General features: G+C 71.1%; 1 protein-coding gene across 1 annotated transcript; it reads left to right on the forward strand.

The window, feature by feature from the left end:
* The first annotated feature begins 6,948 nt into the window (after positions 1–6,948).
* NCAN (neurocan) lies at positions 6,949–21,863 on the forward strand. The gene is made up of 15 exons (XM_068919531.1): positions 6,949–7,105; positions 12,552–12,628; positions 13,614–14,015; positions 14,519–14,693; positions 14,773–14,900; positions 15,143–15,436; positions 15,689–16,351; positions 16,428–17,348; positions 17,961–18,077; positions 18,421–18,534; positions 18,720–18,878; positions 19,335–19,417; positions 19,513–19,657; positions 20,845–21,027; positions 21,164–21,863. Exons 2-15 carry the CDS (start codon positions 12,559–12,561, stop codon positions 21,310–21,312), a joined length of 3,603 nt encoding a protein of 1,200 aa, XP_068775632.1. The 5' UTR covers positions 6,949–7,105; positions 12,552–12,558; the 3' UTR covers positions 21,313–21,863.
* The last annotated feature ends 308 nt before the right edge of the window (positions 21,864–22,171 follow it).

The following is a 22,171-nucleotide window of genomic DNA, read 5'->3' on the forward strand; positions in this document are numbered from 1 at the left end:
CACCTCTGGGCATCCCGGCACACCTGCACCGGGGCGAGACACCGGCCTGAAGCGCGGGGTAGTCCAACAAATCGCCTCTTCCCCCTCCGAGGCGCAGGCAGCAGCGGGGAGCTGAACGGCTGCACGCGGAGGGACAGGCACACGGACACGCACACACGTGTGCGCACGCGGTGGCTGCTTACAATTAACCTTCCCGGGCAGGTGGTGCCTTTGCGCTTGCCTGCAGTCCCCACGTTTTTGGGGCCCTGGCCCCCCCCCCGGTGCTCGGCAGCTCAGTCCTACCCTGGGCCCGTGTCTCCGGACCCCCCCCCAGCGCAGCCTTCCTGGGGGAGGCAACAGCAGCGAACCCCGAAGGCACCGTCTGCAGCGTGCGCGAACCTCCCCGGGCGCTGCCTGGGCGCATGAGTCACGCCGAGCGCGCCGGGCTGCCTTCGCTCAGGCAACAGCAAAAATAAAACCAGCCGAGCGCCGCAAAGCCTTCACCTCCCCCTCGCAGTGCGGCCACCCGCAGCGGCGGCGGCTCGCGGGCCGCGGGGCTCGCGCCGGCACGGCCTCCGAGCCCCTTCGCTGGGGCTGCACCCACGCGTGCACGCAACGACCCGCGGCGCGTCCAGCGGCACGCACGCCGCTGCACACGTGTGGCCCGCGGGTCACGCTCGGCCCGGCGCCCCAGCGGCCTCGCCGCCCGCAGAGCAAGGGGGCAATTAGCAGCCCCAGCCCACCAAGGGCGCAGAGCCGCAGCTGCAGCCACGTTGCTAAAACACCCCCCCCCCCCAACCACCCCGGCTGCCCCACAACCATCACCTGGTGCGGGGGGACCCGGACACGGGCCTGCAGCCGCCGCGGGTGCCCGGGGCGTCGCGCCCCGTCGCCGCAGGCCAGCGCTTTGCAGCCGCACCGCTGCTCCTGCCTCGCTCCGCGCCGGTGCCGGGGGTCTTGGGGCCAGGCGTGCGCTGCCGCGGGCACCTCTCCTCCCAGCCATTTCTGCTGGCGGAGCCTCCCCCCGCGCGCCCCCGGCACCTCGCCGCCTTTCTCAGCCGCCTGAGCCTCGCTGGAGCTGCCGAGCGGTGGGTCAACACCCCTCCCCAGGCAAAACCCCCCTCCTCTCGCCTCCCACCACCCCGCTTTCCTCTCCGGAGCTGCAAGCCGGCGAGGGGGGGGCTGCAGCCATTCAGGGCCCCCTCGTTCCCCGGCGCTGCTTTGCCCGTGCAAAGGCTGCTCCAGGCGCCCGGCTCAGCGCTCTTCGGCCTCCGCGTCTTCCTCGGCCCGCGCGGGGCTCCTCTCCCCTCCGTGCTCTCGAGGAAAGACGTGGGCCGTAAATGCAGATGTTCAGCGTCGGCCCCCGCCAGGAGCTGCTCGGTCGCGGCAGCCGAGGCTCCAGGCTGCCTTCCAGCCCGGCACTTAGCAGCTCGCCGGGGGGGTAGTTTGCATGTTATCCAAGAGCTAATAGAAAGGCTGGTGCTTACCCAGGAGCCGGCGAGAGGCCAAGGCCCCCGCTCCGCTCCCGCGTTGCAGTGCCTGGGGCCGAGCTGCCGGCGGGGGCGCGCAGGGAGCAGGCGCCGGCGCCTTTTGTGCCCCGGGGTCCCGGCGCGGGAGCTTGGGCTGAGCAGCCCCGGCTGGCTCGGCGAGCCGTTTCCGACCCGGCAGCGGGTGTCGTGCCCCTCGCAGTTAATTCCTGGCAGCGACTGATTCCCGCCTCCGTGCGAGCGCTGGAGAGCGGCGGCGATGCCGCGCGGGTGCTGCTCAGCGCCGCGGCCCCGCTCCCGGCGCAGGACCCTGCCTGCTCTCCCAGCAGCCCGGCCAGAGGCAGCTGGGCCTCTTCGCCTGCCGCCGTGCAGGGGACCCAGGGGACCCAGCCCCGGCAGGGCGCGCGGGGAAGGGCCAGGGCGCTGGCACGGCCCCGCCACCTCCCCGGCTGGGGGGATGCTCCAGCCCGCCGGCCAGGCGCTGCCGGGGACCCGGCGCTGTAATTAATGCTCTTGGCTGAATGATAACGTGGCAGCACCTCGCGAGCAGCTCTCCGCCCTGGGAAGGAGCTGGGCAGCTCAGGGGCTAATTTCTCCCTCTGGAAAGAGATGGATTAAGGGATATAATTATTATTATCTTATCACGAGCACGCCGTTAAGGCCGATGCGGGTGGGAGAGGCCAGGCTGCGAGGGCAGCGTGCCCCGGGGCCGGCGGACGGGCTGGCTCCCCGGGCGGCGGGTGCCGAGCTCGGCGGCAGGGAACGGGGCTGCCGGCGGCGTTCCCGGCCGGGCCCCTCTCGCCCCAGCGCCAGGCCGGCCGCCAGGCGCCCAGCTCGGGCAGACCCAGTCCCAGCGCGGGCGGGCGGCAGGATTCGGGGCACTGCTGGAAAAGCGGCGCCTCCGCCGTGAGCAGGTGTCAGGGAACGACGTGCCGCTAATGAGCGCTTGCTCTGCTAACGGGCGATGCTGCTGGGCTTTCCCGCGCCGGCGGGGCAATTACGCAGCCGGCAATGGCTAATAAAGCAGCTCCGGCCCTGCAGCTAATTATCCCCGGTGTCAGCAGAGCCGCGTCCCGCCACGGCCGCAGCTGCGAGCCGGGCGGCTGCGCGGCATGGGGCTGGCACCCTGGGGACCCCGGGGCCACGGAGCTGCTCCGGCTGCGTCCCCTGCCCGCGCTCCAGCCTCCCGGCTGATGCTCGCTTTGACCTTCCCGGGGCCCGCGGGGGTAGGGATGCCGTGGGAAAGGGGCTGAGCCGGGGGCCGGCGTCGCCCTGGGCGCCCGGGTCCTGCCGCCGAGGGTGCCACCGAGCCCGTGGCCTCGCGCCCCGGTGACCTCCCTGCAGGAGGGGAGGGCGCTGGCGTGTCCCGCGTCCCCGCCAGGGCTGGGGCGCTGGCGGAGGGCGAGGGAGCCGGTCCGGGCTGCCGGGAAGCGGAAGGGGGAAGGGAGGGAGGCAGTTGCCATGGAAACAGAAAATAAAATCGATGCATCCTGCCGGCGGGTTTGCGCAGAAGTTGTGCCTGGCGAGGGCAGGGCACCGGCCGCCCCGGGGCTGCGCGAGCCGGCGCCCCGCGAGCTCCCCTCGGCCCTGTCCCCGCGGGCGCAGGCAGGACGGACGGACGGACGGACCCTGCAGATCCAGCAGGGCACGAAGGGGGAACAATACCAGCAGCAGCCGTCCGAGGGCCAGGCGGATCCTGCAGCGCTTCGGCGGCGGGATGCGCGGGGCGGCGTGCACGTGGCAATGCCCGGCCCCGGCCGCCCGCTCCCGTGGAGCCGTCCGTCCGTCCGTCTGTCCGTCCTGCCGCCCGGCTGCCTCTGCCCGCGCCGGCGCCCCGAGCGCTGGCCCCAGCTGTGCTGGCAGAGGCCTCATTAACGAGCCGGGCTCCGGATGAATGTGGCAGCTCTCCTGGAACGGGCTTCGTTAGCCGGCGGGAGACCTGAGCGGAATAACAAGCGCCGGCGCGGGACGGGGTCCCCACGCGCGCCGCGGCCGCCACCGGCCCACGCTCCTTGCCCTGGCACCGATGCTCCGGGCAGCCTCCCGGGCTCGGCACCCGGAAATCTCACCCGCTCGGAGCCGGGATCCCCGTGAGCCTGCGGTGTCCCCGCAGCTTTGCCCATTCACCGGTGTCCGGCCGCTTTCCTCGGCTCGGGCTCTTGTGGCCCTCTGCGGGAGGGAAGCCTGACGGAGACCTAGCAAACTCGTGTCACGTGTGGCTCCTGGCTGCAGGGCCCAGGACCCTCTGCCTTCCTCGCACCTGCCTGGGGTGCCACAAGCTCTGTCCCTGCACGGGACCCAGTGCCCCGCGGCCGGAGCCGGCCCCGTCGGGGCTCCCCGCGCCGCGGACGGTCCCGGCCCCTCCGCGGCAGGCGCCCTCAGCCGCTGCGAGCACCCCGAGGAGCCCAGCCACCGCCGGCCCCACTCGTCCCCGTCACAACAAAGGAAAACATCTTCGGAGGGAAACTGCGGGAGGGTCGTCACGGCAACACTGCAGCAGGATTTCGCCGGAAAGCCATCGCTCGGGCTCCAAAGGATGCACCGAGCGCCGTGCCGGGGGACACCCGGGGCGAAGCCACCGAGCTCCCAGCGCTGCTGCTGGCTCCGGGGGCCGGGGCAGGGCCGGGTCCTCCCGTGCCATCCTGGACGCGTGCCGCTTCCTGGGAGCATGCAGGGCAGAGCGGGGAGCACGTGGGATTTGGGATCCCGACAGGGCTCGGCGGTGTCCGGCCAGGGCTGTCCTACAGCCAGCGGTAAAACTGGCGGCCCGAGGGAGCCAGGGGTGCAGAAAGGACCCCGAGCCCAGCAGGACAAGGATGGGGAAGCGGGGGTGCCGGTCGGGGCTGGGCGCCGCGGGGCTGGCGTGGAGCCGGGGCCGGCGCGGGCTGCGGGCAGCTCCGGCAGCAGCCGTTTGCAGCCGAACCCACAAACGCAGCTCCGAGCCCGAGGGTCGCGGCTGCAGCCCCCCAGAGCTGGCCCCAACACCCGTCCCGCCGCGGCGGCTCCCGGCCGCCTCCTGGTCCCCGCCGCGGGAGCAGCTGCCAGCGCGGGGACGAGCGGCGGGGGGAGAGGTGTCTATTAAATCCTCATCCATAAGCCGCGCTGGCTGGTGTCTGTTATGACATTTATCTGCACTCGAGAGGAGAGCTCCGATAACTCACTGCCGGCACCTTCACTCAGCAAGACAAATGGCCGGGAGCAGCTTAGCCGCCACGCTGCCGCCGCGCTCCCCTCCCGTGGGGCCGGGGCTGCTGGGGAGGGGACAGCGGGTGACCCCCGAGCCGGGGCCGAGCCGCTGGAGCAGCGCGGTTGGATGTCCCCAGCACCAGCCGCCGTCTCCGCTCCCGCGGGGCCGGGGGGCTGGCTGGGAAGGGTCCTTGGAGCGGTGCAGGGAGCGGCGGGTGCAGCCCCCCGCACGGGCCCTGCTCCGCGCCGGGGCCCCGAGCGCCGCTCCGGCGCACGGCTGCAACCCCGGGGTGATGGCCGCATGGGCACAGACCCGCCGCGCCGAGCGCGCACGGACACGCGCGATGCCCAGGCAGCGGGAAGGAGCCGGGCTGGGACATCCACTAATCTAATCCTCCGCTCGTGTCCGATTCGTCGTGCGGATCAGAGCCTGGATCAGCGCCGCCAGCTTTTCAGCTTAGGAAAACGAAGAGAAGGGAAGAGGGGTTGAGCAGGGGCTGCGAGCAGGGAGCGCGGGACCTGGCGGCTGCCCGGCCTTGGGACCGCTGGGCTCGCCGCGGGCATCGGACTGTGCTGGCCGTGGGGTCGTGGGGCTCGCCGGGCCCCGCTGGTTCGCGCCTCCAGGAGCAGCCGTGCCCGGGGCCCGTCCCCACGCGGGGCGCCCCGTCCGGGAGCCACCGGACAGTCCAGCGCGGTGCTCAGCGCATGAGCCGGGTGGCTAGGGCTGGCGCGCCGTCGCGGCCTGGTCCGGTGGCTGAAGCGGGATGCTGAGCATTACAGGGGACCGGAGTCCCGCAGGGCAGCGACGCCAGACACCTGGGTGTGCTCGGGTGGGAAGCGGCTGGGGCAGGACGCCTGGGCCCCTCTCCCCGCTCTCGCTTGGCAGCGGGTGCTGGGCTGTTAACCCCTGCCGCTCTCCCCGGCGCCTGGGCACCTATGGGGGAGGCCAGCTGCAGGCGCACAAAGGAGGGGAACAGAAGGGCTCTGTGCGGGGACAGCGCAGGCCTGTGGCAGGCACTCACAAAAGGCAGGAAGCGGCGCCTGTATGGCAAAGTCCTATACAATAGAATAGGAAATGAGAACTTTTCTATCGGGTTTCCGTGGGCCCATCCTATAGAAGTGAAAGGGGCGACGTCTCCGCCGCGGCGCTCTGCCAGCCGGTGCCAAATCGCAGGAGACAGGCTGGCATTCTCCGTTCAGGCCGGCAGGTTCAGCGGGGTTCCCGCGCCCGGCTGGGGTACGAGCACCGCTTTCGCCCACGTTGGGTAACGCTCCCGGCATCGCCACTCCCTGCCATGTCTCAGCCCTTTTGTCGAGGTTGATCAGGCCTTGACTCATCCCCAGCATCTTCCTCCGCGCCTCCCTGCAGCCCCAGGGACTGGAAGATGCTGCTGCATGTGCTCTGCCCGCCTGAAAGCCCTGCTGGGGCAAGGGGCATCCTCGGGGCTGGCTTGTCACAGCCCCTCGCTAGCAAGCTGCATCCCCGGGGCAGCACGGCCCAGGGAGAGAGGCAGGAGCCAAGAGCAGCCTGGTGCCCCCTCTCTCTGGAGACTGATTCCTATTTTGGGAAATCTTTTGGGCACTGATTTGTGGGAGAGCAAGGGGGAAGCACTGGAAAATGTCCCACTTTTTGGACCCCCCCTAAAAGCGTAGGTGCCCCCAGGCGGGAGCCAGGGCAGGGATGCGGATGGGATGCTGTGTGTGTGTGTGTGTGTGTGTGCGCGTGAGCGCGTCCAGGCTCAGGGCTGATTTAGCAGGGCGCAGAGGGGCTGGAAGATGCTCTCTCTTTTGGTGACCCCCCCTAAAGCCCCGCTTGGCTGCGCTGGTGCCCGGGCAGGGCTGCGGGATGCGGTGCATGCGCGGGGGGAGGCGCGTGTGTGTGCTGCGCTCTGCACTGATGTACAGGAGTGCCGAGGGGCTGCAAATGCCCCCTTTTCTTGGAATCCCCCCCAAAAGCATACCGGGGGGGGGGAAGGAGGGCGGGCTGCCTGCTGGCTGGGAGGGCGCAGCAGGGACTGGAAGACGCCCCCCTTTTTGGAAACCCCCCGAAAAACCGTGCCGGGCCCCAACCGGTGCATGGTGGTGGTGGGGGGGAACGGGGCGGCCCCGGGGCCGGGGGGGGGGGGGGGGGGAGGCGGCGCATGCGCGGCCGCCCCTCGCCCTGCGCCGGGCAGCGCGGAGCGGCGCGGAGCGGAGCGGGCGCGGGTTCGCCGCCGGCTGCGGGCAGGTGGCACCGGCGGGGGGGCCGCGCCTGCCGCGATTGGCCCGGCCCGGCCCGGCTCGGCTCGGCCCCCTCCGGGGGGGGGGCCCGGCCAGCTGCCTTCCCCCCCTCCCCAACACTCTCCTTCCCCAGCCTCCGCGCCCCGCTTTTAAGCCCCCGGTGCTGGCGGGGCGCTCGGTGCGCGGCTCCATCGGCGGCGATGACCCCCTGCGCGCTCTGAGCCCGGCTCCAGGTACGTGCACCGGCACCGGCACCGGTACCGGCCCCGGCTGCGCCCGCGCCGCCCCGCCCGCGCCGCGCCCCCGCCGCGCCCCCGCTGCGGTGCCGGGGCCGGTACCGGGGCCGGGCCGGGCGGTGGGAGCGCGCGGGGAGGGGGCGGCACCGCTACGGCAGGTAGCGGGACGGATCGGGGCTGGGGGCGCGCGGGGGGACAGCGGGGCTGGGGCAGCCGGGGGGCCGCGGCTGTCGGATCGCGGGGGCGCTGGGACCGGGAGGGGACACTGGGGCTGGGGAACCGCCACTGGCGCTTGGTGCTACCAGGACTGCAGCTAGGGGACAGCGGGCCTTGGGGACACCGGGACGGGGCCTGGGGGACGCCGGGGGAACCGGTATCGCTAGGGCTGGGGGGACACCAGTGCGGGGGCCAGCTGCACAGGCAGGGGCTGGGGACACTGGGGACAGCAGGGTTAGGACAGCAGAGCTGGCAGAGCTGCTGCAATGCTGCCCAGGCAGCCGGGGCGGCGCAGGCGGAGGTGGCAGCGGCCGGCGGCCGTGTCCCCACCGCGGCTTTCCGGCTCGCCTCGGCCCCTTCGCTGGCGCTGCCGCCCGCTTCTCCGGCGGCGCCGACGGGATCGCTGTCACCCTGGCAGGGACGAAGCCAGAAAGTTTTTGCAGCCCGGAGCTGGGTCGCGGGCGGGCAGCCCACCCGACGGGCTGGCATCGCGGCGGGGGCTGCGAGGGCTCGCCCCCCCCGGGCAGGATGAGTCCTTGCCCATATCCTCGTGGTGAGGATGCTGAGCACGGCGAGGCCGGGACGGATGGACAGAGCGGTGCCGTGGGTCGGAGCTGCCTCCCGGCGCGGGTACCAGTGATGAGTTGGCTGGGGCTCAGCGAAGTTCCCCAGAGCGTTTCCCGGTGAGAAGCGTGCAGCAGGGCCCGGTGCTGCACGCGGCTCCGCGCCAGGCTGGCCAGCCGGAGGCCGCTCGCCCCGCCGGCCTCCTCCCGCGGTTTTGGGCGGGTGCTGGCGCGGCGCTGGGAGACGTTTGCCGGCGTGCCGGCAGCACGATCCGCCCGCCGAGGGGGCCGAGCAAGCCTCCAGCCTGGAGCAGGGCTCGCCGTGATGCTGCGATGGCTTTTGGGCTCCTGCAACGTGCTTTCAGCCTCCCTGGGAGAGACAGAAAGCAAAAAAAAAAAAAAAAAAGAAAAAAAGAAAAAAAAAGAGAGAATTCTAAAATAAAGGCTGCAGACTGTCTGCCTAATAAAAATCACACCCAGCAAAGGGCCCATATTGGCCAGGATCACAGTTTCCCGAGGTGCTAATTTATTCTCGCAGGCTGGGGGGGCGCGGGAAGCGTCACGTTGCCTGCGAGCTGTGACGGCAGCGAGGTTTGCAGAATTCCTTTGTTGTGGGCAGAGAGGAGGCGAAGCGGAGCCAGACCTGCAGCCGGGCTGCCGGCTCCCGCCGCGGCCGCCGCAGCCCCGCGGGGTGCCCGGGGTGGGGGGGGGCGCCGCCACCCCCGCCCCGCGCCGGCCCCGGGGGCGGCAGAGGTGCGGCCGCTCCGCCAGGGCAGGTGGGTGCCGCCGGGCGCGCGATGCTCGCCGGGCCCCGCTGGCGCGGCCGGCCGCGGCGCGTGGGTCCTGCCGAGGGTGGTGGTGGTGGTGGTGGGGGGGGGACTGTGCACCACCTGCCAGGGCAGGATCGGCCCCGTGGGGTGCCCCTGGTGGGGGCCAGGCTCCGAAACGCCCCTGCTTCTCCTCTCGCCTCCGCGCGTCCCGCCCTGGGGACTGCAGTGACCCATGGGGACCGCAGAGGTCACAGTCCTCCGCGCCGGGGCTGGGGGCACCCCAGGACACAGACCCCCCAGCCCGCCGTGGCCAGCCTGCCCGGGGGGAGCCGCAGGGACCCCCCCCCCGGTGCCTCCCGCAGCCCTGTGGCCAGCTCACGTCCCCCCGCGCCGCCTGTCCGTCCACCCTCCTCCCACCCCTCCCCGCTGCCCCCCAAAACTCCCCGGGTCGTCCCAGCACCCGATGGCCTGGGAGGAATTAAGCTATGTTTCATCTGAAGCTAATCACCAGCCCCGGCTTTACATATTCATGAGGCCGATGAATTATTCATGATGTGACAGCTAGTGACAGATGTGAAAATTTTCGCCCTGGCTTTTGGGGGGGGGGGGGCAGCTTTGCACCAGCGTTATTTTAAATTTCTCTCGCCTGCCATCGCTCTGCCTCTCCCTCGGCTCGCGGCTGGGGCCCGGGCCGGGCGCGCGCTCCTCGCCGCCGCCAGCAGCGGAGAGCGTCGCTTCCCGCGCCGCTGGGGTCCGGCCGGGCGGTCGAGGCCGGAGCGGAGCGAGAGGCCGCGTGCCCGGCTCTGGGCAGCACCCGCTGCCGCTCGAAGGGCGCTCGGCTCCGCGCACGGCCGGGCACCCACGGCCGGGCCCCGGCACGGCGCCTCCCCCAGCCCCAGCCGAGCCCCTCATCCGGCTCCGGGCCGAGCACCCGTCCCGCCGCCCCCGGGTTTGGGGACCCGTGCAGCCGGCGGCGGGAGCCTCGCCGGTGCTGCCCGAGCCGGATAGTGGGTTAGTGGATCAAGAGGAGGTGGGAGGGAGCCGGTCTCGATAATTAACGAGGCGCCGAGGCTCGGAGGATGCTGCCTGGCTCCTGACTGCTGCATCTTTGGTGGCCCCTTGCCGGGGGACCGCACCGATGGGGGGCGGGAAGAGGGGCCGCGGCCCCGGCGCTGCCCTGCCCTGCGGCACCGTGCGCGCCGCTTCCCCCTGACCTTGGGGTAAACTTTTGCGGGCTGCAGCCGGCCGGGCGCGGGGCCGGGCCGGCCGCCTTCGGTGGCGGCTGGCGGGGGCAGCGCGCCGCTCCGGCCCTTCTTTGTCTCCGGGGCTCGAAGCAGAGCCCCCCTGGTGCTTGCAGGTGAGGGGGGGGCCAGCAAAACAGCCCTCTCCCCGGGAGAGCCGCGGGATGGGGTGGGGGGTGCACACCGGGGCAGGGGAGCAGCTGGGGGTCCCTGGCACCGCAGCCCCTCCGCCGGCTGCGGGGCCCCCCCCCCCACCTCCCACCGCCGCTGCGCCTTCCTGCTGCGAAAGCAAAACCTGCAGAAACGCTGATGTCAGGGAAGGCGAGCGGCCGCGCAGCAGGAGCCGCGCTGCTCTGCAGCCCCTCGCTCCCCCTTCGCCCCCAGCCCGGCCCCCCCGGGCTGCCCCCGCACTGTCATCCCCAGCGGGGGCCACCCATCCGCCCGCCTGGCCCGGGCCCGGCGGCTGCTCCGCAGCCCGCTCAGATACCGGTTACTAATCCAAAGAGCAACTTTTGTGTTTAACATTTAAATAAAATATTGAATGTTTACCCAGCGGCGCTGGCCGGCGTTTGCTCAGCCAGGACCCGTCTGCAGCACGGCGGCTCTGGGCAAAGAGCGCAGAGCTGAGCGCGGGGTTCCCACGCTGGCACGTCAAAGCTGCTCTTCGGGGTCCCCGGCCGGCTCCCTTCGGCTCTGCTGCGCCCGGCCGCCCCAGCCGCGGCACAGGGCCGGGGTGGTTTGGGATGGGGCAGCCCTCGGCCGCTGCGAACGGGGAGCCTGGGAGGGTGTCGGAGCCGCGTGCCGGGAGAGGAGGAGGACGGAGAAGGGGAAGGTCTCGGCAGCGCGGGTGTCGGGGTGGGACCCGGCACCGCGTGGGAGCGGGAGCCGTCCGCGCTGCTCCGTCCGCCGCCTTCCCGCGCGGGCAAACGCCTCGTTTGCACTTCAGAAGCAAAAAAAGTCGCCTGAAAGCTGCAAGGGGGAAGTGTTGGAGAGATGCAAAAAGGGAAAACGTGGGTGAAAAGGGGAAAAAAAAAAAAAAAGGAAAAATAAAACAGGGAAACGTGGGTGATTTCAAGCTCTGCCCCAGGAGAGGCGCGAGCGTGGCGCTGAGCCCCACGCGGCGCCCGGGGCCCCCGTCTCCTCCGGCTGCTCACCCTGCGCACCCCGATCCTGCACCCGCCGCCCCGGTGCGGGCCGGAGGGTCCGGCGAAAGCCGCGGCGGGCGGGAGGGAGGGTGCGGGGGCCGCCCGGGAGATGCCCCTTCCCGCACCTGGGCGCTGGCGGTTCCTGCTGGAAGCGCTTTCTTCTCCCCTGGCGCCCTGGCAGAAAGTCAAAATTAGCATTTCAATGGGGAGGAGCTGGAAGCTCCAGCGCTCCAGAGCTCCATAACGTCAAGTGTTTTTTGCTGGTTTGTTTGTTGTACGGAGCGGGAAGGCAGGAAAAAGTTTAGCCTTGCTTTTCGTCTTGGCCGGAGAAGCGGCAGCCGGGGGCTCTGCGTCCTCGCCGCGAGCTGGGCACGAGGAGGGGGAAGGCGGCGCGGCGTCCGCGCAGGCGTCGAGCCGCAGCCCGGCCCCGTGCCCGGGAATCTCCCCCCGAGGTCGTACCTGGGGATCGAGTCGTCTCGGGATCTTCTCTTGGGGGCAGCAGGTGCCGCAGAGCTGATGAGAGCGCGAAGCGGGAGCCAGCAACGTCTCAAACGCTTTCTTCTTTAGAGAGAGAGAGAGAATAAAGTCCGTGTTTGCTCTCCTCCCAAAAAGGCCGTTTTCCAGCGCCGAGCTCCGGGGTCTCTCTTCTCCTCACCGTTTCCCTCTTTGTTCCTATTTTTGTTCCATAAAAGCACAAGAGACAAAGTGAGAAATCAAGGGCTGGAAATTGGAGCACCAGGGAGAGGGCAGCTCAGGGCGCGAGCCCATCGCGGGGCCTCAGGGCTGCCAGGACCTGGCTCCGGGCTCTCCTTCGAGCTCACAGCTGCGTGGTGCCAAGCCCCGGCACAGCCCCCACTGGGATTCGGGGGGCTGGGGGTGCTGGTCGGCACGGCCGGTCCCCTGCTCGGTGGGGCAGGGGGGTGCCAAGGGGGTCCCAGGCTCAGAGCGGGGAGGGGACGCGGGGCCGGTGCCCAGCTAAAATCACAGCGCTTTGAATCCCCAACGCAGCGCAACGGGGCCGTAAAGCCCAGCAGCTCTCGTGCTCGCGCCCCGAGGCCGGTTTGTGCCACTTCCCTCCTAGAGTGGAGCCCCCACGATGCAGAAAAAATAATAACTGGGGGCCGGCCGCAGCAAGACAGATGAATGGGAGGTTTCCGGCGAGCGGCGTTGCGCTCGCTCTGCACGCCCGTCTCCAGCGCCCGCTGCACGTTAGTGCCGGGGGGAGAGCGAGCGCTGCCGCTGGCCCGTGGAGGGATGCCCCGGGGGGCACGACGGGCTGCTCGTCCTTCCTCGCGCTGAGCCGGAGGCGGCTTCACCCCAGGAGCGATACCCAGCTCTCACCAGGCTAATGCCGTCGCGCTAAGTGGAGCTAATCCAGCTCTCCCCGCTGTCTCCTCCCTGCGGCTCCCAGGAGGCAGGGAGGCTGCGGAGGGTGATTTATGGGCCGCCGCCGAGCAAACAGGGATCAGGTGAGCGTTAGCCTTCAGCGCCCCGCTCTCTCGTTGCAGGTCAAGGATGGTCCATGTGATGGGGGATGCCGGCTGCTGGCTCCTGCTCGGGCTCTCGCTGCTCCCCGCCGTGCTGGGTAAGTGCCGCCCCCGGGCACGGCGGGAGCCCCGGCTCCTTTCCAGCCGCCCCTGCGCGGGGCGGAGGGTCGCTGCGGCCCCCGGCACCGCGGGGATGCTTGCTCGCAGCCGGCCGCCCCGCGGCTCCCAAGGGTGGGAGGCGGAGGGGAGCTGGGGCAGCAGCTCGTGGGCGACGAGCACAGAGTCATCGCAGCCGCCAGCGCTAAAGAGCTGGGGATAATTAGCCAATAACAGTGAGCAGCAGCAAATAACGAACTATCAGCCACAATAAATAGTGAGGGTGAATAAGAAGCAGCCTGAGCGGAGGGTTCAGCCTGCAAGCTGTGCTGTGCCGGGGAGAAGCTGCCGGGCTGGGCTGCCGTGCACGCGATGCCCCGGTGTCCCTGGGGCTCCCAGCCCTGCGGGGGGCAAAACGCAGCGGCCGGAGCTGGGGGGATGCGGAGGGCGCCGGGCGGGAGCAGGGGGGGCGGCTGGGATCGCGGCCTCGGCCTGCTGGGCAATTAGCAAGGGAGAAGCCCCCCGGCCGGCTGCGTGGCTGGGATCCGCCGCGGGCGAGACCTTAAATCCTTCACCGCCATCGTGGGATGCCTGCGAGCTCCGGCGCGGGGCCGTCCTGCGCCCTCGGCGAGACCAGCGCCGGGGCACGTGCGTTCGCCAGCGCCGCCCCGCGCGGAGGGCAGGCACCGGGGTTTGCTCCGCAGAGCCGGGAGCACGCTGGCTGGTGCCAGGATTAGTGGAGGAGGAGGAGGAGGAAGCCTTTATCGCTGCCAGGCGTTAGCCCAGGTTGAGGGTGCTTTTCCTGCCTGGTGCATTTGGTGCCACCAAATCACTGGTACGGCGTCCTGCTTCACACTCCTCCTCGGGGGAATTGGTGGCACCTGATGCAGAGCCGGCATCCTTCCCCTCCCCGCGGCGCCCCCCAAGAGCCCCGCAGCCTCTCGCTGCCTGCCCGTCCCCCCAGTATCTGGGCGCCTCTGCCCGCAGGCTCGCAGGACGGCGGGAAGGTGATCCGCATCCGCAAGGTGCAGCACGAGGCGGTGCGCGCGGGGCTGGGGGAGCCCGTGGCCCTGCCCTGCCTCTTCCTGCTCCAGCCCTCCGCCGCGCTGGGGCCCAACGAGCCCCCCGACCCGCCGCGCGTCAAATGGAGCAAGGTGCGCTCGGCCGCCGGCCGCCGGGAGGACGTGCCCATCCTGGTGGCCAAGGACAACGCGGTGAAGGTGGTGAAAGCCTACGAGGGCCGGGTGTCGCTGCCCGGCTACCCCCGCGACCGCTACAACGCCACGCTGCTGTTGAGCGCCGCGCGGGCCAGCGACGCCGGGCTCTACCGCTGCGAGGTGGTGGCTGGCATCGACGATGAGCAGGACCTGCTGCCCGTGGAGGTGACGGGTGAGAGGGCCGGGTGCTGCGCCACTGCGGGGTGGCATCGCTGCGCGAGTCCAGCGCGAGTCGCGGGTGCTGTGCAAGCTGCCCGTGCGAGCCAAGCCCCCGGTGCGAGCCAGGCTCCCCGTGCAAGCTGTGCAACCCGTGGACCCCTTGCACCCCCGCCCATGCAACCCGTTCATCCCATGCAACCAATGCACCCCATGCTGCCTACAGAAGCCACCTGTGCAACCCGTGCACCCCATGCAAACTGTGCACCCTGTGCACCCTCTGCCACCAATGCACCCCATGCACCCCCCATGCGCCCCATGCACCCCATGCTGCCTATGCAAGCCGCCCATGCAAGCCGTGCCACCCGTGCAAGCCACCTGCGCAACCCGTGCACCCCATGCAAACTGTGCACCCTGTGCACCCCATGCCACCAACGCAAGCCAAGCACCCCGTGCATGCCTTGCGCCCCATGCGAGCCGCCTGCCCCGTGCAAGCCGTGCCCTCCGCTCCCCCTCCAGGCGTTGTCTTCCACTACCGGCCCGCCGGCGAGCGCTACGCGCTGACCTTCGCCGCCGCCCGGCGCGCCTGCCTGGACAACTCGGCCGTCATCGCCTCGCCCCGGCACCTGCAAGCCGCCTTCGAGGACGGCTACGACAACTGCGACGCCGGCTGGCTGGCCGACCGGACCGTGCGGTGAGCGCGCAGCGCCGGTGCAGCCCGCCGCGGCGCATGGCCGCGGGAGCTGAGCGCCCGCCGGGCCCCTCTCCCGCAGGTACCCCATCACGCTGTCCCGGCCGGGCTGCTACGGAGACCGCGACAGCCTCCCCGGCGTGCGCAGCTACGGGCAGAGGGAGCCCGGCGAGGAGTACGACGTCTACTGCTACGCCAGCGAGCTGCAAGGCAGGCGGCGGCTGCGGTGGCGGGGGGGACTGCCGTGCCGGCAGCGTCGGGGTCTCCGTGCAGCCCTTACCCATCCCGGTCCCCCACTGCGGGGAAAGGCGCCGAGCCCCGGGCTCCGGCCGCGTGGCGGAGCGGTGGGAATGGTGGCTCGCTCGTCCCCGCGTCCTTGCGGGGGGGCCGCCGCCGGGCTCTGCCTCCCCGCTGCCCCCGGCGCCTCCGACGGGCTCCGCTCTGCCCCGCAGGGACGGTGTTTCACGCCACGGCGCCGGGGCGGTTCACGTGGCAGGGGGCCCGGCGGCACTGCCAGAGCCGCGGGGCTTCGCTGGCCACCTCGGGCCAGCTCTACCTGGCCTGGCGGGCCGGCCTGGACCGCTGCGACCCGGGCTGGCTGGCCGACGGCAGCGTCCGCTACCCCATCCGCGAGCCGCGGCGGAAGTGCGGCGGCGAGGCCGCCGGCGTGCGCACCGTCTACCAGTTCCCCAACCGCACCGGCTTCCCCCAGCCCGCCTCCAAGTTCGACGCCTACTGCTACAAAGGTAACGGGGACCCTAGCGGGGACCCCCCACCCTGCGCCCCCACCCCGGCCGCTGCGCTGGGAAACGGCCGGGGAAATGGCTGTGGATGGATATTCAGTCGGGGACCGAATCGGATAAACGCGGGGAGGGAGCGCGGCGCGGACGGCTCCGTGCAGAAGGCGCCGAGAGACCCGGGGGGGAGGGTGGGAGGGGGCGCCCCGGGGTGGCCGCCGGCCCCTCGGCGTCCCCGCGGTGCCACGGGTCTCGCCGCAGCGCGCCCGGCCGCGGGGCAGCCGACGTCGGAGGAGCCGCAGCGCCGGGTGCCCGACGGCGACAACCTGCTGCTGGAGCAAGCGGAGGAGCGCGAGGAGCTGGGCGCCTCGGGTGAGGCCCCCCGCCACCGCCCCGGCCCCCCGGCCCAGCCGGCGGCCCCGGGGCCCGGCGAGGACGAGCAGCTGCAGCCGGCGGCGCGGCCCCGCCAGCACCAAACCCTCAACGTGGTCGAGCAGGGGCCGGCGAGCAGCTCGCCGCCGGGCTCCCGCCGGGATGCACCCAGCCCGGCGCCCTCGGTGCAAGCAGGAGACCCCGCGGCCGCCGCGCCGCCGCGCCGCCTGCCCGACCTGCGGAGCCCGGAGCAGGTGAGCGGCGCCGCGGAGGACCCCGGCGTGCCACCGGCTGGACCCCGCGCCCCGCCGACGAGCAGCTCGGCCGGCCTGAACGGACGCTACTTCCAGCTGCGGCGCCCGGGCCGGGAGCCGGCGGGGGCCGGGGAGGCACCGGGGACGGTCACCCCGGCCCCCGCGCTGGCCCCGCAGGGGAAGGGGGCTGCGGACAACGCCGTGGAGGTGCGGAGCGTCCCGCCGGCCGGCGCCGAGAGCCTCCGCGGCGAAGGCACCTACCCGCTCTCCAACGAGGTGGAGGAAGAGATGGGCTACAGTGAGTGACGCCGGGATGCGCCGGGGGCGAGCGCACGCCGAGCCGGAGCCGACGGGCTCTGCCATCTCTCTTGCAGAGCCACTGGGACGCCAGGGCCCCGCGGGGACGGCGACGGCCCCAGCGCCCCCCTCATCGCCGCAGCTGCTCGCCCATGGGGGTTCGCCGCGGTGGAGCCCCCGGACGGCCCCGCGTGGCCCCGGGGCGCCGGCACCGTCCCCGGCACCGTCCCTGTCCCCAGCTGCCTCCGCCGGTGCCCGCGGAGACTCCCCCCCGCCGCCCGCCGCCGCCGAGGACTTCTCCGGGGACGCCGCGGCCAAGGAGGACGGTGGCTCCGTGCCGCCCCCGGCCCCGCTGCTGGCCGAGGACCCGGGGACCGACGGCACCGACGGCGCGCCCGAGAGGCAGAGGAAAGCGGTGCCCGTCCTGCACCCGCCCGTCCCCTCCGCGGGGCTCCCCACGGCGGCGGCCGCCCCGGCTGCCCAGGAGGCGCCGAGCCCGGGGCCCGAAGCAGCCGGCAGCTCCCCGGCGCGGGACGTCCCCTCGCCTGCACCTCCCCACCGGGACCCGCGCGGGGACGGGGCGACCGGCAGCACCCCGGCCCCGCGGCACGAGGCCGAGCGCCCGGCGGGTGACGCTGAGGACGGACCCGCCGGCTCGGTCCCCACCGCCCCACGGGCCACCGAGCGCAGCATCTGCGAGCCCGGGGCCGCGGCGGAGCCCACGGCCACGCAGCCCCCCGCCAGCCCCGGCCCCCCGGTGTCCCCGAGCTCCGCCGGCGGCCGCCCGCCCCTGGCCGCGGCACCCACCGCCCCGCAGCCCTGGGTGCCCGGGGAGGAGCCGCGGGCGCCGAGCGCGGCGCCGCTCTCGGAGCCCTCCACGGCCGCGGCGCCGCGGGGCTCCCCGCTGACGGAGGCCGGCAGCGGCAGCGGAGAGGAGCCCCCGCCGGAGGAGACGGGGCTGGTGGCCTGGACGGGCGAGAGCAACGGCAGCCTGCCCGGTGAGTGCAGCCGCCCCGGGAGGGACGGGGACGGGGACCCGGCCCGCTCGCAGCCCGCCCTCGTGCCCATCACCTTCCCTCCCGGCCGCCCTGGTCCAGCAGGTACATACAGACAGATGGATTCGATCGTAAGGCGGAGGTTTGGGGGCCTCTCTGTTTTATCCAAACCCGCGGGCTCGTGGCGGCGTTTGCCCAGCCCTCTGCTCCCGACCGCCATGGGCTCGGAGCGCATCCTGGGTTTGTCAAAGCGAGCCGTGCTGTTAAGGTGAACTGGGAAACCATCCCCTTAAATATTTAATATTTGCAGTTGCTAATAATAATAGCTAGAGAGGCAGCTGCTGGCAGCGGATGTTTAGCATACAGAGCCTGTAAGTGTCTGGGAAAAAGGCAACAAATACATTTAAAGTTTAGAGGCACCGAGAGGCAGAAAAGTCAACACGGTTAATACGCAGCGGCTTGAAGCGCCTGCCCGGCTGCGAGCGGAGCTGCCGAAACCTGGGAGCGGAGCCGGGGCCAGCCGCGTCCCCGCGGCGCCTGCGCCCTCTCCGGGAGCCGGTGGCGGCAGCGGGCACGGCCGCGCGGGCAGCTCACGGCGCCGCTCCTGCCTTGCAGCCCCGGCCGAGCCCTGCGAGAACAACCCCTGCCTGCACGGCGGGACCTGCCGGGCCAACGGCACCGTCTGCAGCTGCAGCTGCGCCCCGGGCTTCACCGGCGAGAACTGCGAGATCGGTGAGTGGCCGGAGCAGCCGTGCAGGCGGGGACGTCGGGGCCGCGCTTGCGAGACCTCCCCGAGCTTTTCCCTGCGGCACCGCGTCCAGGAGCAGGAGCTTTGGTCCAGCTTGCTGCCTCTCCCCGGCACGGCACAGAGGGTGGCCGCGCCGGCCGCGCTCACCGCTTGCGCATCGCCTTGGGAGCGGGAAGGGGAAAGCAGGTTGCAGCTGTAATTCCCGCTCAGTCGGCCTCGTCCTCGGGGCCGGCGCCGGAGCTCGCTCGCCGCGGCATCGCGTGCATCCCCGCGGGCGCGTGCTCGGGGCCGCCGCACGCCCGCAGCTCCCGGCGCCTCTCCCCGCAGACATCGACGACTGCCTGTCGAGCCCCTGCCAGAACGGGGGCACCTGCATCGACGAGATCAACTCCTTCATCTGCCTCTGCCTGCCCAGCTACGGCGGCAGCCGCTGCGAGAAAGGTGGGGACCGAGGAGGGGACCGGCTCGCCGTGGGGGTGCACGTGGCAAGAGGACCCAGGAGTCCTGCTCCTGCGCTGCACGCCGCGGCGCCCTCCCAAGCGGGACGGGGACCTCCTCCGCGCACCCGTTCCCAGGGCGTCCCGGGCACCCGGCACCCTCCCATCGGCATCGCCGTCTCCCGGCAGACACGGAGGGCTGCGACCACAACTGGCACAAGTTCCAGGGCCACTGCTACCGCTACTTCGCCCACCGGCGCTCCTGGGAGGACGCCGAGCGGGACTGCCGCCGCCGCGCCGGCCACTTGACCAGCATCCACTCCCGCGAGGAGCACGGCTTCATCAACAGTACGCAGGCGGCGGGGCAGGCGCGCGGGGACGCCGGCCCGGCGCTGCCAGGAGCAGCCCTTCCCTCTCCAGCCCCGGCTCTTCCAGCTTGGAAGCCGGGCGCCGGCTGCCAAGGCGCAGCGAGCAGCTCAAGGGCCGGTCCCGGGAGCCTGGGAAATGCCCCGTGCTGACTTGGGCCATTTCGTGACAGGGAGCTGCCAAGCCGGGAAATGCAGCCTGGCCTTGTTTCGCTCCTTTTGCATGTGCATGCAAGCTGGTGCAGAGGGCACATGCGCTCGCTGCACCCGCCGGCTTTGCAACAGCCCTGTCATCCCACTTGGAGGGAGCACAGGAGGGTTTGGCACCTTGTTCTGGTGCCTTTCGAGCATCCAGCACCTCTGGGTGCTCTTCGTATTCGCGCCGTGTGAGATGGAGGTGTCCTGGAGAGGGAGACAAGCCTCACGCGTTTCTCTGTAGGCTTCGGGCATGAAAACACCTGGATCGGGCTCAATGACCGGATCGTGGAGCAGGACTTCCAGTGGACAGACAACACCGGCTTGGTGAGGCCAGCCGTGCTGGGGGCGAAGGCGTGGGGTGTACGGGGTGCGTGGGGTGCCAGGCGCCGGGGCACTCATCCTCTCTCCTTTTCCCCCAGCAATATGAGAACTGGCGGGAGAACCAGCCTGACAACTTCTTTGCGGGCGGTGAGGACTGCGTGGTGCTGGTGTCCCACGAGATTGGCAAATGGAACGACGTGCCCTGCAATTACAATCTGCCCTACATCTGCAAGAAAGGCACAGGTACCGCCTGGCCCCAGCCCCAGCATCCCTCCGGGTACCATCCCTGTCCTACAGCTCTGGCATCCCTCCCCAGGCACCATCCCCATCCCACGGCCCCATCATCTCACCAGGCACCATCCACATCCTGTGGCCCCGGCATCCATCACAGGTACCATCCCCATCCCACAGCCCAGCATCCCTCCCCAGGCACCATCTCCATCCCATGGCCCCATCATCTCACCAGGTACCATCCCCATCCCATGGCCCTGGCATCCCTCCGGGTACCATCCCCATCACATGGTCCTGGCATCCCTCCTGGGTACCATCCCCATCCCACAGCCTCATCATCTCACCAGGTACCATCCCCATCCCGTGGCCCTGGCATCCCTCCAGGTACCATCCCCATCGCATGGCCCTGGCATCCCTCCCCGGGTACCACCCCCATCCCACAGCCCCATCATCTCACCAGGTACCATCCCCATCCCATGGCCCTGGCATCCCTCCCTGGGTACCATCCCCATCCCACAGCCTCGTCATCTCACCAGGTACCATCCCCATCCCATGGCCCCGGCATCCCTCCCCACATACCATCCCCATCCTGTGGTCCCAGCATTCATCACAGGTACCATCCCCATCCCGTGGCCCTGGCATCCCTCCGGGCATCTTCCCCCTCCCACAGCCCCGTCATGTCACCAGGTACCATCCCCATCCCATGGCCCCAGCATCCCTCCCCACCGCTCCTGGGCACCTCCTCGTCCTCAGAAAACCTCTCCCCTCTGCTGCCGTCACAGCCCTTCGACAAGGAAAACTCAAGCAGCTTCCCTTAATCTCCATTTTTTTCCCCCCACAGCTTAATTCTTCCCTCTCCACTTTAATTTGCTTAATTTGCCGCCATTAAAACTATTAAGTTCTCATTCCTTATCTTGAAAGTTATATTAACCTCCAGCTGTTCGTGCCGAGCCGGAGGAGTACGCCTCCCGCTCCCGCCGGCCACGTGTAATGATATATCTGTCCCGATAAGGCCATTAATTAAATATGTAAATCCTCGGCGAACACCTTGGTGCAAAACTGTCGGAGGAGCCTCTTGACGGACGGGATTTATAGCCAAGCCGTCCGCGGGCGTCGGAGCCGGCGGTGGGGCGTTAGGCAGGGCTGGGCCGGCCCCGCGGCCGGCGGGGGCGCGGGCTGAGCGCCGCTCGTCCCCGCAGTGCTGTGCGGGCCCCCGCCGGAGGTGGAGAACGCCTTCGCCGTGGGGAAGAAGAAGGAGAAGTACAGCATCCACGCCAGCGTGCGCTACCAGTGCGAGGAGGGCTTCACCCAGCGGCACGTGCCCACCATCAAGTGCCACAGCAACGGGAAGTGGGACCGACCCAAAATCCTCTGCACAAAACGTTAGTGGCGCCCGGGGAAGGGGGGGGGGACGCGGAGCCCGGCGGGACGGGGAGAGGGGGGTGCAGGGGCGGTCGGTGCCCCCCCAACCTCACCACCCCGCGTGTGTCCCCCCCCCCCCGCCCTTGCCTCCGTTAGCCAGGCGGTCCCACCGGGCCCGGCGCCACCACCGCCACCGCCACAGCCACCCCCACCACCAGCACCACCACCACAAACCCCGCAAGGAGCGCAGAAAACACCGCAAGCACCTCCGGCTGGACTGGATGGAGGAAGGCCACTACTTCTAGAGCCGGGCGGCGAGGAAGCACAAGGGCCCCCGCGGGCGCCCGCCCCCCTCCCCGCGCCTCCGCGCCGGGATGCCGTGACTTTTCCCGAGCCCCTTCCTCCCCCTTCGCTCCCATCCCTCTTTTATAAACCCCCCCTTTTGCTTTAGCTCCTAGGATGCCCGGCCCCGTAGGGATGAGGACTGGGAGGGGGGCGGCTGCCCGTGCATCCCCCCCCCCCAGGCTCCCCCCCCTGCCCCGCACGCCCCGCGCGCGGCCAGCGGCAGCCCCCGAGCCCCCGGCGTAACGCCCCTTGTCCCTGCCGCCGGCTCCGCGCGGCGCCCCGTGTTCGGGTGGGTTTCGCGGGGGGGAGAGGTTTTCCCCCTTCCCGTTGGTGGCCGGTTGCCCCTCGGAGCTGGCGTGTGCGTGTGCGTGTATGGCGCTTCCTGAGCTGTGCTGTCGGCGACGTGACGGCCGTGTCCCGCGTGCCCCCTCCCCGGCCCCCTCCTCCGTGCCGTTTCTGACTCTCTGCGTTTCTGTACTGCTGGACATTTTAATAAATTTTTTTAACAGTTGCTCGGCCCTGGCGGTGTGCTTTCCGCAGCGCGGGGAGCGCGGAGTCCCGGGGAGGGCGACGCGGGACGGGACCCCCGAGCCGTCCCCGCGGGGCGGCAAAGCGGTTCGTTCCCCGCTGCTAAATCGATGTCAAGCCACCGCAGCGCTCCTCGGAGCGCCCGTGCATCGCCGTCGCCGTCAGCCCGGCGGCAGCTCGGGCCCCGCCGCGCGGGAGGAGCAGCCGGTCCGGCAGCCCGGCCCGGCGCAGGGCTTTGCCCCCGGCCCCTCCAGCCGCGGCGGCCGGCAGCCCAAGGAGACGCACGAGCCC

The sequence above is a fragment of the Struthio camelus genome, chromosome 26 (genome assembly GCF_040807025.1).
Source record: "Struthio camelus isolate bStrCam1 chromosome 26, bStrCam1.hap1, whole genome shotgun sequence".
Classification (NCBI taxonomy): Eukaryota; Metazoa; Chordata; class Aves; order Struthioniformes; family Struthionidae; genus Struthio; species Struthio camelus.

What these genes read in the sequence shown, in the direction of transcription:
- NCAN (XM_068919531.1), top strand. Translation starts at nt 12,559, where the DNA reads ATGGTCCATGTGATGGGGGATGCCGGCTGCTGGCTCCTGCTCGGGCTC. An exon ending in CGACGCCTACTGCTACAAAG is followed by an intron (nt 15,437 to 15,688) that starts GTAACGGGGACC and finishes GTCTCGCCGCAG; the next exon opens with CGCGCCCGGCCGCGGGGCAG. An exon ending in GAGCAACGGCAGCCTGCCCG is followed by an intron (nt 17,349 to 17,960) that starts GTGAGTGCAGCC and finishes CCTGCCTTGCAG; the next exon opens with CCCCGGCCGAGCCCTGCGAG.